Source organism: Gymnoscopelus braueri (assembly GCF_963280865.1).
Source record: "Gymnoscopelus braueri genome assembly, chromosome: 9".
Taxonomy (NCBI): Eukaryota; Metazoa; Chordata; class Actinopteri; order Myctophiformes; family Myctophidae; genus Gymnoscopelus; species Gymnoscopelus braueri.
Window position 1 is genome coordinate 41,042,096 of NC_137610.1, and position 12,600 is coordinate 41,054,695.

The 12,600-nt window shown below is 40.4% G+C and overlaps 1 protein-coding gene across 1 annotated transcript; it reads left to right on the forward strand.

Moving 5' to 3' along the window:
- Window positions 1-4,723: 4,723 nt before the first annotated feature.
- Window positions 4,724-9,508, forward strand: tmpob (thymopoietin b). Its single transcript, XM_080437469.1, has 6 exons — window positions 4,724-5,413; window positions 6,429-6,546; window positions 6,663-6,818; window positions 7,561-7,652; window positions 8,074-8,180; window positions 8,327-9,508. Exons 1-6 carry the CDS (start codon window positions 5,171-5,173, stop codon window positions 8,712-8,714), a joined length of 1,104 nt encoding a protein of 367 aa, XP_080293595.1. The 5' UTR covers window positions 4,724-5,170; the 3' UTR covers window positions 8,715-9,508.
- Window positions 9,509-12,600: the final 3,092 nt, after the last annotated feature.

Sequence of the window (12,600 nt, forward strand, 5' to 3'; positions counted from 1 at the left end):
GTTAGGGCCAATCTGGAAGTCTCTCCTGCCATACTATAAGTTCCTACCGAAGATTTATAAGGGAAGTTCTGTGTTGAGTTTTGGATAAATTAAGAAAACAAGCCCTGTGGCAAACGTAGGCTTATTATATTAACACATTTTGTTCAACAAGATAATCTCCACAAATCGACACACATTTTTATGATAGTCGAACCACACAAACTTCAGAATTCATGGTTCATGGGTTCACAAGTGTAATTTATGTCAGTGAACAACATGTGAAGCTCTCTTAGGCTCTTATGTTAACCACAGACCTTATTTTCCACATTAATTGAAAACCCAATGGACGGAAAAAGCATTGGAAATCTGGCGAGGGAACCCGGTGCAAACTCACTTCCGGGTTTTAGGACTACAAAATGTAGCACTAGTGAAATGAATTGAGTTGCTGGTATGTTCCTCAATCTGCTACTGTGACCGAGTGCTGGTGAGTCTCAGTTGATTGTCTGCTTGTCATTGAATAGATATTCTACTCCTGAGTGGCGACATGCTTGTGTGAGTGGGCTGTGATCTCACAACAAAGGCATCCAGGAGAAGACGCATCACAGGAGGCCTTTGAGAAATCTTTGGCTCTTCCCATACTGGTCCGGTACCAGTGTTCATCCATGCGAACAGAAAAACTGAGCCGAGGCAGGTCTGTTGAGGAGCCTCAGCCAAGTTAAGCACGGAAATATTTCTTTCCTGTTAACTCAAGAGTCTGGCAGTCACCTGCGTGAGGTTACCCTCTCTGTTCATCCAGAGCCACTGGCCATTCGTTAAAGCCTTGTGAAGCACAGACAGCAAGATTATCTGGTGATAAACCATGTATGAGATGTAGCTATTTGTATCAACTTTGGTGGTTTTAAAATCTCCAGTGAGCCAAAGCTCTCAACTGAGATTTTGTCACACGGTATCGTTGTCAGTAAAATAAGAAAATGTTCACTTTGCAGGGTGGTTTTGTTGGCAGAATGAAATTCCCTTAATTGTTACAGTATAGAGTTGCAACGAGTTTCAGAGGGCCCTAATGTTGGGGAGCCAGCGGGTGTGCTTGGGGACAGTGGATAGATTTCTGTTTCGGGCAGAGCTGGTCATTGTGTTTGGCGCACAGTAGCTTGCTGGCACACACTCTGCTCAGCTATGCACATAGGCTCCATGATCTCTTGAATTACACAGTGAATGAAGGATCTACAGCATTGAAGCTCCTTACAGGCAATATACTGTAGCCTATCTTTACTGGTCACTGTGAGTTAGACGAACCCTCCGTGGCTCTAACAAATCAAACTTTTCTTCATCCAAATTTGAGGAGATGACGGGTCAACATTCGGATTTCCTCCAAATGATCCTACACCGTCTCACTGGATTTAAATTGTGTGTGTTTTTTAAATTTTATTAACGACATGGAGGTTCACATACAGTCTGGAGTTCAGTGAGGACATGTCCAGTGTTTTCTGTGTTCAATGGCCAAACAAAACTGTAATAGCTCAAATCATAATAATGCAAATATATGAAGGAGTACTTAGCAATTATGGCACCAACAGGAACATGGCACGCCAAGTGGGCATCAACAAGGGCCAGAAAGGGAGACTCACTTTTCCTTTTTGAGAGAAATGTCTACAGCTAAGTGTGTGTCCTTTAAGTACATCTTGGATGGTCAACAGACGAAAATATACTGTGTGAGCACTACTAGATGGCTGTTCTGAGGCCAGGACACACAAATTCAGCTCCTGTGAAATGCACGGCACCCGCTGCCCGCATCCTACCGTGCTTTCTGGCACAGGAAACTACAGAGTGCCTGATCTTAATTAGTTTAGCAGTAAGGAATAACATCCTTGGAGGATTAGAGATTGTTGTTATAGATTACCACAGAGAAAATGCAACTTTTTTTATTGTAGTTTTTTTCCAGCCCTATTTAATACTTATTTGGATGCCAGTGTAACGCTGCGAAAATAGCCAATCTACAAGCTCACAATGTGTTGCATCGCAACACGTGCAGTGTGTAGATCGGCTATTTTTCATAATTCTTTTTTATAATTTGACACCCATATTGAATGACATGCCCAAAATAGGAATACCAGGTTGAACATGGTTACGTTCTCTATAGTGGTGGCAAACTTCAACTGCGATCACAGGAATATAATGATGAAGATAAAACGTTTTTCAAAACAAGGTTACAGTGTGCTTTGCAAAGCAAGATACAAAAATACAGGATGTCCTGTTAATGCAAAACCTCCAAATAAGCATTTATAGGTAACAGGGTCAGCAAATAGCAGATGCAGGCCAGCTTGGTGACAGCTGTACCAGTAATGATCATACAGCATGTTGAAATTTCAGAACTATGATTAATTTGACATGTATTTCTTTTGTTGTGTCAGTGGAATTGGATCACACATTCTCTGGGTGGTAAGGGTTGACTTTTCCTAGGCTGCTCCTGTGGTTGGCTCAATTGGGATTCAGAAATGTTTAAAATCCAAGATAAACTGCATGAAAGAATCTGTAGTCAACATTTTTCTAAATGATCAAAAATCCATTTTTAGAATTTGGATCTTTGATTTGGAGTAAATTCAAAACCTCTGTTCCCTCATTTCCAGCCATCATATGACATTATTTTTCTTTCAATTGTCATCATACCTTTTGAAATACAGTATATACATACTGTATGTATGTACACCATAATTATTCATACACAGGCCTTTATATTTTTAATAATTAATTTCAGAAGTCTATACATTTATAGACCTGTCCTAGTAATAGGTGAACAACTATTTGTCAAATAGATTAATTCCATTTGAACCACTTTCAACCTGGAGTCCCTATTTTGAGCATGCCATTATAGGCAAAAATAACAGATACAAGATCACAACGCGTTGCATCATTCATGACACGCTGTGAGCTTGTAGATTGGCCATTTTAGTGTATAGGGCTTAAGTGGTTAAATGAACTCATTCTGAAAATGTGAATGTTGACGATTAAAGAGTGAGCTTTGATCATTTTTCAGAGGGCATGACTGTTATGCTTAAAGAGGCACTTTCTATGATTCTTGGCCTGTGCCTTATTTTCTGTATAAATTACATACAAAGAAAGCTTAAGAGGTGTTTCTCAAGGGCTCGACATTTTTACGCTTACGCTCCACTGGCAAGTCCAGTATGGAAAACCTGAACTATACTTCGAGTCCTGTATTTGGTGTGGTTTGGACTTGAGGTGGGGATCAATTGCTTGGTTTCTGCAGCAGCATCGCAGAAACCCCCAGAGGGAGGTCTGAAGGACAGGTGGGGGGCCGTGGCATGCACTGCCACCTCAAACCACTGTCCCAAGGCATCAGAGGGCCCTCACCACAGAGTGAAGACTAATTTAAAGGCTACTTCTGTATATATTATACTTATAAAGCAGCTGTTTTCTTCAAGCACGCAGATATACAACAATTTGTTACACTAGGCTTAAAGACCTAACACAGGCAGACAGATTGATTACTTTATTTAGAAAAGACATGGAAGATCTCTCTCTCTCTCTCTCTCTCTCTCTCTCTCTCTCTCTCTCTCTCTCTCTCTCTCTCTCTCTCTCTCTCTCTCTCTCTCTCTCTCTCTCTCTCTCTCTCTCTCTCTCTCTCTCTCTCTCTCTCTCTCTCTCTCTCACTCTCTCTCTCTCTTCTCTCTCTCTCTCTCTCTCTCTCTCTCTCTCTCTCTCTCTCTCTCTCTCCTCTCTCTCTCTCTCTCTCTTCTCTCTCCTCTCTCTCTCTCTCAATTTCGACCAGCTTATTATCCTTCTGCCAGTTGTCAAAAGAGATGAGAGATGCCAGAACTCTAATAAAACTACCTATGGTTTTACCGCAAAGATTGATAAGGTGGCTGATGGTGCCCCCTTCTGCCACAAAAGCAGAACATTTACAACCTGCATTTTCGAAGATTACTCTTCAATATTAAATTATGCTATTCAATATATTATTATAATGTATTATTATATAATGCAAAATACACAAGTATTTCCTTCCTTTTATTTTATTACACTTTTTTTTTTTAAACAAACAAACATGTAGGCCTAATTATTATCAAGTAAGACCAGAGTCACCAGACCAGTGCCAAGGGGCACGATTAGCGTTAAGTCTGTGGTTTCTTTCAGAGTTGCCATATTTTGTGAGAGAAATAAGCAACTAGGTCTAGGAAAACAAGCCCCAAAGAAGCAACTAGGCCACATGAGCATTTTAAACCTACCGCATCGGCTATTTTCAAAAACTCTTGCAATAAAATGTGGAATAGTTGGAATATTTTTTTTGAAACATTCTAAACAACACAATGCTCCCTGGCACAAAACATTTTCATGAAAATATTTGTGAACCACTGGTTTAAATAATAATTAAAACATTTGGAAGCAAGCCTAAACTAAGCAAGTACACTTTAGAAACAAGGCCAAACAAACGCAACCACCAATATTTACAAGCAACTTTACAGAAAAAGCCCAAAGTCGCTTATAATAAGCCAACATGGCAACACTGGTTTCTTTGTCGCTTGCTGGTGATTGCCTGTCTGCTGCCTTATTTGTGCTCCATCGTACGGCGGTGTGGCGCGTGCGAGAAAAAGCCGATCAGCAAGCTCACCACGCCTCGTGTCCACGGCGCGCGGTGAGCTTGCAGAGCGGCTATTTTCCGCGCGCCGCACCGTCGTACGACGAAGGGCTCGGGCTTGCGCGAGCGCTTCCATTCATAGCAAACCAATCAGATCCGAGTTTATTGTCGTCGCGCGTCCAATAGGGAGCCTGCTTCTTGTTTGTGGCCTGATGCGACACCGCGCGAGACAGACAGTAGCAAGTGGGCCGGTTTGTTGCTAAGCTAATTCAGTCGTTTTTTATAGCGAATTGGTTTTAAAACCGTATATATTTTGACTTGCACCATACGCGTGTGTCTTATTGATTTTTTGTCGTTTTTCTGGGTTAAATTAGATGCTAAGATAAGGAAATAAACTGAAATAAATAATTGTTTTTATTAAATGTTAGCTACTTCTTCCTAGCTACATCGCGCGAGCTCGCGCCAGTTCCGTTTGACAACAGCGGTCACGTTCCTCTGTGTTGTTGTTTTGTTTGTGTAACTAAACGGAGAGAGTTGCTCGTTTTCAGCGTTTAAAGCCTTTAAAAAAAATCTCAAACCAGACACGAAAACAGACGAAACATGTCCGTATTTCTGGAAGATCCGTCGGTCCTCACGAAAGAAAAGCTGAAAAACGAGCTGACGGCCAACAATGTGCCGCTTCCCAGCGGAGAGAATCATAAGAAGGAAGTGTACGTTCAGCTGTACCTGAAGAACCTGACCGTGTTGAACAGCATGAAGAACAGCGGCCCGCCCGCAGACACCTTCTCCAGTGATGAGGAGCTGGAGAAGCCGGTGGTCTCCAACAGGAGCCGTTCTGGGAGAGTAAGTTCTGTTTTCATGTCTAAATAATATGGCTACAGGATAGGTGGGCAATAGGGACATCTGGGCACCTTTTAATATAACATTTTGGCCAAAAAGTAAAAAAATATATATAATATTAATTATGTCAAGTATACATGATGTTAACATGCACGGTACATCATCATCAGACTCAGATTGAATCCTTCATCTTCTTGTTTATGCCCCAAAATGACTGGATATACAGGTGTTGTAGCAATTGTAGAAATATTAGACCTTAATTATAGAATGTTTAAGCATTTTCTAATCCTGTATACTTTACTTTACGTTTAAAAAATAATCAAAATATATATTCTTTACAATTTGGTCAAAATATCTGTGTGTGTGTGTGTTTGAATTTATATATGCGTTAACAACAAAGAAACACTGGCAACCTAGAGCCGGTGTGCATAGTTGAGCTTGGTGGCTCATCATCGACCTTGATCAATAGAATAGAAAGAATACAACTTTTTTAACCCACGTTCAATTTATTGTCACAGATTTACAGGTGTAATATTAAGAATATAAGTAAAGAAATATCAAATATCAAAACTAATATATCAAATCAAATATAGCCGAAAGGTAATCTTCTGTCCTTGTCTGGACATTAAAGTTGTATTCTACTCCACTCTATTCCGGCTCCATGTTGTGATTTGATGATTGTGTGTGGAGTCATAGCTGACATTGAAATGTATTACACACCTCAATACAGTAGTTTAGCAAAGGCCATTGCTTTGTAGCACAAGTAATCAGAATATAATGTTCTACTGCAATCGTAAACAACTTAGTGATTCATATTGGCTATAGTTAACCTTTTCAACCCTAAGGTCCCTATTTTGGGCATGTCCCTATGTTGTCAAGAATTGTGAGATAGCCGATCAAGATTGTAGTTAATCGGCTATTTTCGCTATTCGTCGTAGGGCTAAATATATTGGGCCTAATTACTTTTTGTGATATTTTATCTAAGAAGCAGCCACAATAATTTGTAATTACTCTGCAGAAAGCTACCAGAAAGACAGACAAGCCACGCACAGAAGAAATAGAAGTGGCCGGGCTCACTGATGAAGACTTAAAAGAACAGCTGGAAAAACATGGTGTGGAGGCTGGACCCATTGTGGGTAAGATCATTGCAGCAGGCTCCCTGTGGTTGTTAAAATCCTTCAAAATTGTTGAACTTTGAAAATTGTTCTTTTACCACTACTTAGCCACCATATGCGATATGCCCTCATTTCAGCCTCCACACGTAAGGTGTATGAGAAGAAGCTGCAGAAGGTTTTGGATGAACCTCCATCAGAACCCCCCAGTGCACCTGAGACCACCACAGAGCTCACAGCAGACAGCAACCAGAACGGCAACACCAATTCTGACCATTACAGCGACAAGGAAGACGGTAAGCTCACATTCTGAACATTGATTCAGGCTGCTGGGCTGAAAACACTTGGTCTGAAATGGAAATTAAATATTGCATGGTGCACTTAAAGGGACACTTTCAACTTAAATCCCATAGTTCTGATGTGAAGAGATCAATAATTTAGTGTGCAAAATGTTGACGCCACAAAACGATGATCATTTCACGTCATTAGTCGTACGGATGATGTGAAACGATACGTTTGACACCAGTGTTAGAGCAAGGGCACTCTGCATTCCTCTTGTCTTGGTGTAAGTCTCACTTCACATCTTCCTGTCTGAGAGGCACTGGCTTTCATCCCTTAAAGGAGTAGTTCACCCAAGAAATTATTTATTTCTATCGTTTACCTACCTGGTGATGTCTTTCAAAACATTCCATAACGGTGAATGAAGAATACAAAAATGAAGAAAAACCTGATGAATGGAATTAATCCTTGATTGAATATTTTATTAGACAAATGCAAACCGCACAAGTACAGTCAAACAGTTAGTATAAAAGGATCACACTAAAAAGTCCAGTAGACTTGTTTCCATTGAGGTCCTAATCTGAGACCCAAATTAACAGAAGTATATAAAAATGCGTACATAGTCCTAAACACCACTCATTTTATCATTTAGATTCTCTTCAAAGTAATTTCTTGGGGGAACTACACCTTTTTTAAGTGGGGTTTAGCGTGTTTGGATTATTTCTCACTTCTTGGTTTGCATCCATTATATTCTTTCAGAGGAGGCTCCTGTTCCTGTTGTGGAGAAGGCTGTACAAAGCAGAGGGAAAACTCCTGTCACCCTCAGGACCAGTAGTAGACGCCAAAATAAGGTTGGATACATTCTGACAATACTAAACTTAGTTTAAACCTTGCTTAAGGCCCATTTATGCTGCTTTGAGTGTCAAACGATGCATTACACTACATGTCTCACAGCATTCTGAGTTTTGAGCAGTCACACTGCCTGCGACAATGTAAACTAGGAACTGAATATGGTCTCACACATCACATAAAGGAGCTTACTTCGTCTTCCCAAACAATGTGATTACGCTACATTTTATGAAGCGTCTGCAACCTTTCATTTTTCCAGAGGTACATGACACTATCTATGAATGTCCCCCACGACACATTTTTGTTGTTTTGACGTCACTTTTGTGTGACGCGATGGCCGACGATAGAATAAATCGGCCTTTACATATATGTCTTATAGGAAGGCACTCTTATAAAAAAAAAAAAATCCTAATGTATTGACAGGCAGTGGAGGAGAAACTTGCTAGTGATGACCAGACCCCAAAGAAGGCTGGGGAGAGTGTTGTTGAAGATATCCTTGCCAACGAAATTAGCACACCAACAGGCATCAGGTAACTTTTGAAATGGGACTCGATGATTATAGTTATGATGATGATGTAATTATTTTAATGTGACTACAGTATGATTTCATTTTGTACTACATGACGCATTGATTTAGCTGTGACATCTTCCCATGTGTGCTATCTTCTGTGAGCAGTGCCAGCTGCAGGAGGCCAATACGAGGGGCGGCCGGCCGACCAGTGAAGCCAAGCGAGTATTGGCTGGACGAGTCCCTCCTGAAGCGCAGCGTCTGCACAGAGAGCCGCTCCTTTTCGGAGACTGTCTCCCGTGTCTACGGCAGTACGGCCCCTCCCAGCAAGGCACCAGTTCGACAAGGCGTTCTATCTATGCTACTCAGGCTGCTGCTCACGGTTGTAGTCGCAGGTTCACTCTTCTACGCCTACCGAAATGTGAGTGCTGAGCACATCAATGCTCTCAAGGGCCTCCTGGAGAATGTGCTCACCCCCCTCCAGGAAGTGGTTGACAGTACAGCCACCTACCTGGGCATCAGTGGCAACAGTGTCGCACAGGGCACTGACAAGTAAGGACCCCCCGTCTACCCAGCCCGCGCCACACCCTGCCATCTGCCACAATAGACCTTAACCTAAACAGCAATCTGCGATCGCCTATTCTTTTTATACATTGGTTGAATCAAGGACACAATTTCAGTTGGGTAACATTATAGACCCCCAACACCCCCTTGCTCCACTTTTCTTCCCACATCAAGAGGGAGGTCTCTTCTTATAGCAGCTTCTGGTTAACACTGTCCTGTGGCAGGCCAAGACTAAGACTCGTTTTTATGTCATTTTCAATCTGTGAATTGTTTCGTGTCCTTTTTTGTGAATTTGTATTCTATGTAGATGTCAGTGCAGAATGGAGAGGACAGTTATCCATGCATGGTTGTAGTTATTGATGGATATAGTTTTTAAAGGTCTGTGCCAGGCGTTTTCTGACGGTGAAGTGCCTGGACACTGTCAGCACTTAGTGCCCTCCCATTCCGAAGCACAATGAAATGCTACTAACTAAACAACGTATTTTTAAATCTACACTGTAGTCATAGAGAACTAGATAGTGTCTCGTTTATTTTTTATGGTGCTCAGGTCAATTCTGCTCTAAACTAAAGTGATCCGTGCTGGGAGGAGACACCTGGTGAAATAAGGTCGCATCACTGTATGAGGAAAATCAGCCCACCTTGTTGCTGAGGTAAAAAAAAAAAAGATTTTTGCTCAGTTGCTAGTAGTCACTGTTGTGGGCAGTTTAAAATAAATAAAGTAATTGCCTGCTGAAATAAGCATACGTTATAACAGCTGGCTTGCATCAAATAAACTGCTGCCCAATTTATATTCTTTTCTTTTTGCTGTGCTTTAAGATTTGTGATCCTTCAGTCCCCTCTATAGGACTGGCTGTTAAAGTGCACCCACATATCCCTGCACACTTACTGTGTTTATTCATACACCACTGAATAATTTATAATGAAGACCCATGGAGGACATAGACTGTAAAATCCTCAATGTTAATTTAATTCGGAGTGTACAAATGGAACCAAATGGAACATTTCAGGTCCATTTGGTTTCAAATGGCTAAATTAACGTGCTTTTTTATTATTTTGTATTGATTAGTACTTCTGCCTGTGTAAATTACAGTGTTTAAATTCTAGGCTACTGTTAATGGGGGCAGTGGCAGTGATGTGGAAAATGTGGAACATTTTTGTTTCCATTTGGTATTTTTCTAATGTGACATGTTGAACTTTTTATAGCACATTTTAAAGCTGCAATCCATAATGTTTTTGTGAATAAAATGTTATTTTGACAAATGTATGACAGAGTATGCTAATACAACATAACTAGCACATCTGCAGTAGTTCTAGTCGGTCTACCTGCTCTTCTATTGACACAAGTTTATCCTGTGGTCGAGTAGGGCCACTAACTACTGGTTGCCGAGGTTCAATGTTTATTGTTACATTTAATGGAGAGGCCTAGAGTAAGTCTGTTACGGTCTGTTACGGTTCCTCAGACAACAGGTATAGAAAAGTCCAAATGCAGTTTAGCCTCTGCTCAAACGAGCTGTCCTTTTATAGCGCCAAACACTAAAAATGTTGGTGCTTGCAGACATGGGTTTGAATCCCAGGTAGGTGATGACAGTTATAGATTGCAGCTTTATGTATAATGTGAAAGCAATACGTGAAATATACAAGTGCTAACGTATTGTAATCTAAACCTTGTTTACTTAAAACAATTTGGGTTTTCATCAGGCAGCTCTCTAATGATGGACAGAAATGGCAGATTATGTGGGTAAGGATTTTGAATCTGTTTTTATTTATGATGTATATGGTGTATCATGAAATAAATTTGGTTTTTGCCAAATGTCTTGCTACTGTGTCTTAAATCTAATATACTGATTGAACCTTTGTAAAAGTAAAAACATATATATATTAGGTGAAGATTTACAACAATAGTTTTGGGGAAGATTGTGGTATCAGTGCTCTGGGTCCAGACTGGTAAAATTTGGGTCCTGAGCAAAACCATTTGAGAGTCTGTAAAGGAATTACTGGATCCTACATTAAGATTAAGTGATCATCTGCGATATGTATGCATCATCATCTGTTAATGACCATCAGGACATGGGTGAAACGGGAAGGAAGAATGTTGTTTACCCATGGGGCATTCATGAAAATATCCTGATGTTGATATTTTTACATTTATTTTGTTATATACTTTTGACACATGTACACATATGTTGATGCATATGCATTTTTGAAGATTTAAAATCACGCCCATTTGTGTTTTTTTTTTGTGTGACGTTTTTGATTGATTTTCGACAGTGTTTTAAGGTTTAACCTCCGCGGTAGTTCTGACGGGCGGAGTTTAGGCACTCCTGATTTTGTGAGAGAAATAAGTAACCAGGTCTAGAAAACAAGCTCAAAAGAAGCAACTAGGGCACTTTTAGCCCTAGAATGTCTGTGATCTTACATACATTTCAAGTATTCCAAATACACAGTCATAGATCTCTCTCGGTCCCCCACTGTGTAGTGCCTATCTGCGCGGCCATAAAAGTGCTCTAAACTCCGTCTGTACTCACCCAATAATTAATTCCTAAGACGTGTAGTCATATTTTGTCCTCTAGTTTCATATCCATGTGAAAGTTCTGCCAGAAAACGTGTGTTTAGTCAAATATCTCCACTTTTTCACGAGCTGCACACGGACCTCTTTCTGTACGACGCGAGGGGCCAGGAATGATTGCAGCACTGAATATACGTAACTTCCTTTAGGACGCACAAATGTTTGGGACACACAATTGACAGGTGCTTGTGATTGCTGTGGGGTAATGAATCATCACCTGTCAATTGTGTGTCCCAAACATTTGTGCGTCCTAAAGGAAGTTACGTATATTCAGTGCTGCAATCATTCCTGGCCCCTCGCGTCGTACAGAAAGAGGTCCGTGTGCAGCTCGTGAAAAAGTGGACATATTTGACTAAACACACGTTTTCTGGCAGAACTTTCACATGGATATGAAACTAGAGGACAAAATATGACTACACGTCTTAGGAATTAATTATTGGGTGAGTACAGACGGAGTTTAGAGCACTTTTATGGCCGCGCAGATAGGCACTACACAGTGGGGGACCGAGAGAGATCTATGACTGTGTATTTGGAATACTTGAAATGTATGTAAGATCACAGACATTCTAGGGCACTTTAAAGCACTTAAAACCTATTTAGTGTATACATTGAAAATAGCTAATCTACAAGCTCACAACACGTCGTGATTTTTCAGAGGGGGGTTAGGGACAAATACATATTAATTTGGGGGTCCATGACATGAAAATGTTTGAGAACCACTGGTTAAATAATGAAACATTGTGAAGCAAGCCCAAATAAGCAACTACACTTTAGAAACAAGCCCAAAAAAACGCAACCACCAATATTTACAAGCAACTTCACAATTTTCGGAAACATACGCCCAAAGTGGCTAATAATAATTAACTAGAAAGTACTGTTCCTGAAGAAACAGTGTGGGATCGCTAAGAATGTTGATGGTATTGGGTATTGATATTGTTAGTAGTGTTAAAGGTTTGAAAGGTTTAAAGTTCTAAAAGTTTGAAAGGTTTGAAAGGTTTGAAAGGTTCTAAAGGTTTGAAAGGTTCTAAAGGTTTGAAAGGTTCTAAAGGTTTGAAAGGTTTGAAAGGTTTCTAAAGGTTTCTAAAGGTTCTAAAGGTTTAAGAGGTTCCAAAGGTTTGAAAGGTTCTAAAGGTTTGAAAGGTTCTAAAGGTTTGAAAGGTTTGAAAGGTCTGAAAGGTTTGAAAGGTTTGAAAGGTTTGAAAGGTTCTAAAGGTTCTAAAGGTTTTAAAGGTCTACGGTTCTAAAGGTTTGTCGGTGTTGAATAGTGTAAAATGTAGTTTTCTAGGGTAAAACTGTGGTTGCTAGGGTCTGA

Coding starts and splice junctions, on each gene's coding strand:
- tmpob (XM_080437469.1), top strand. CDS start 5,171: ATGTCCGTATTTCTGGAAGATCCGTCGGTCCTCACGAAAGAAAAGCTG. Junction 6,819..7,560: donor TTACAGCGACAAGGAAGACG/GTAAGCTCACAT, acceptor ATATTCTTTCAG/AGGAGGCTCCTGTTCCTGTT. Junction 8,181..8,326: donor AGCACACCAACAGGCATCAG/GTAACTTTTGAA, acceptor TTCTGTGAGCAG/TGCCAGCTGCAGGAGGCCAA.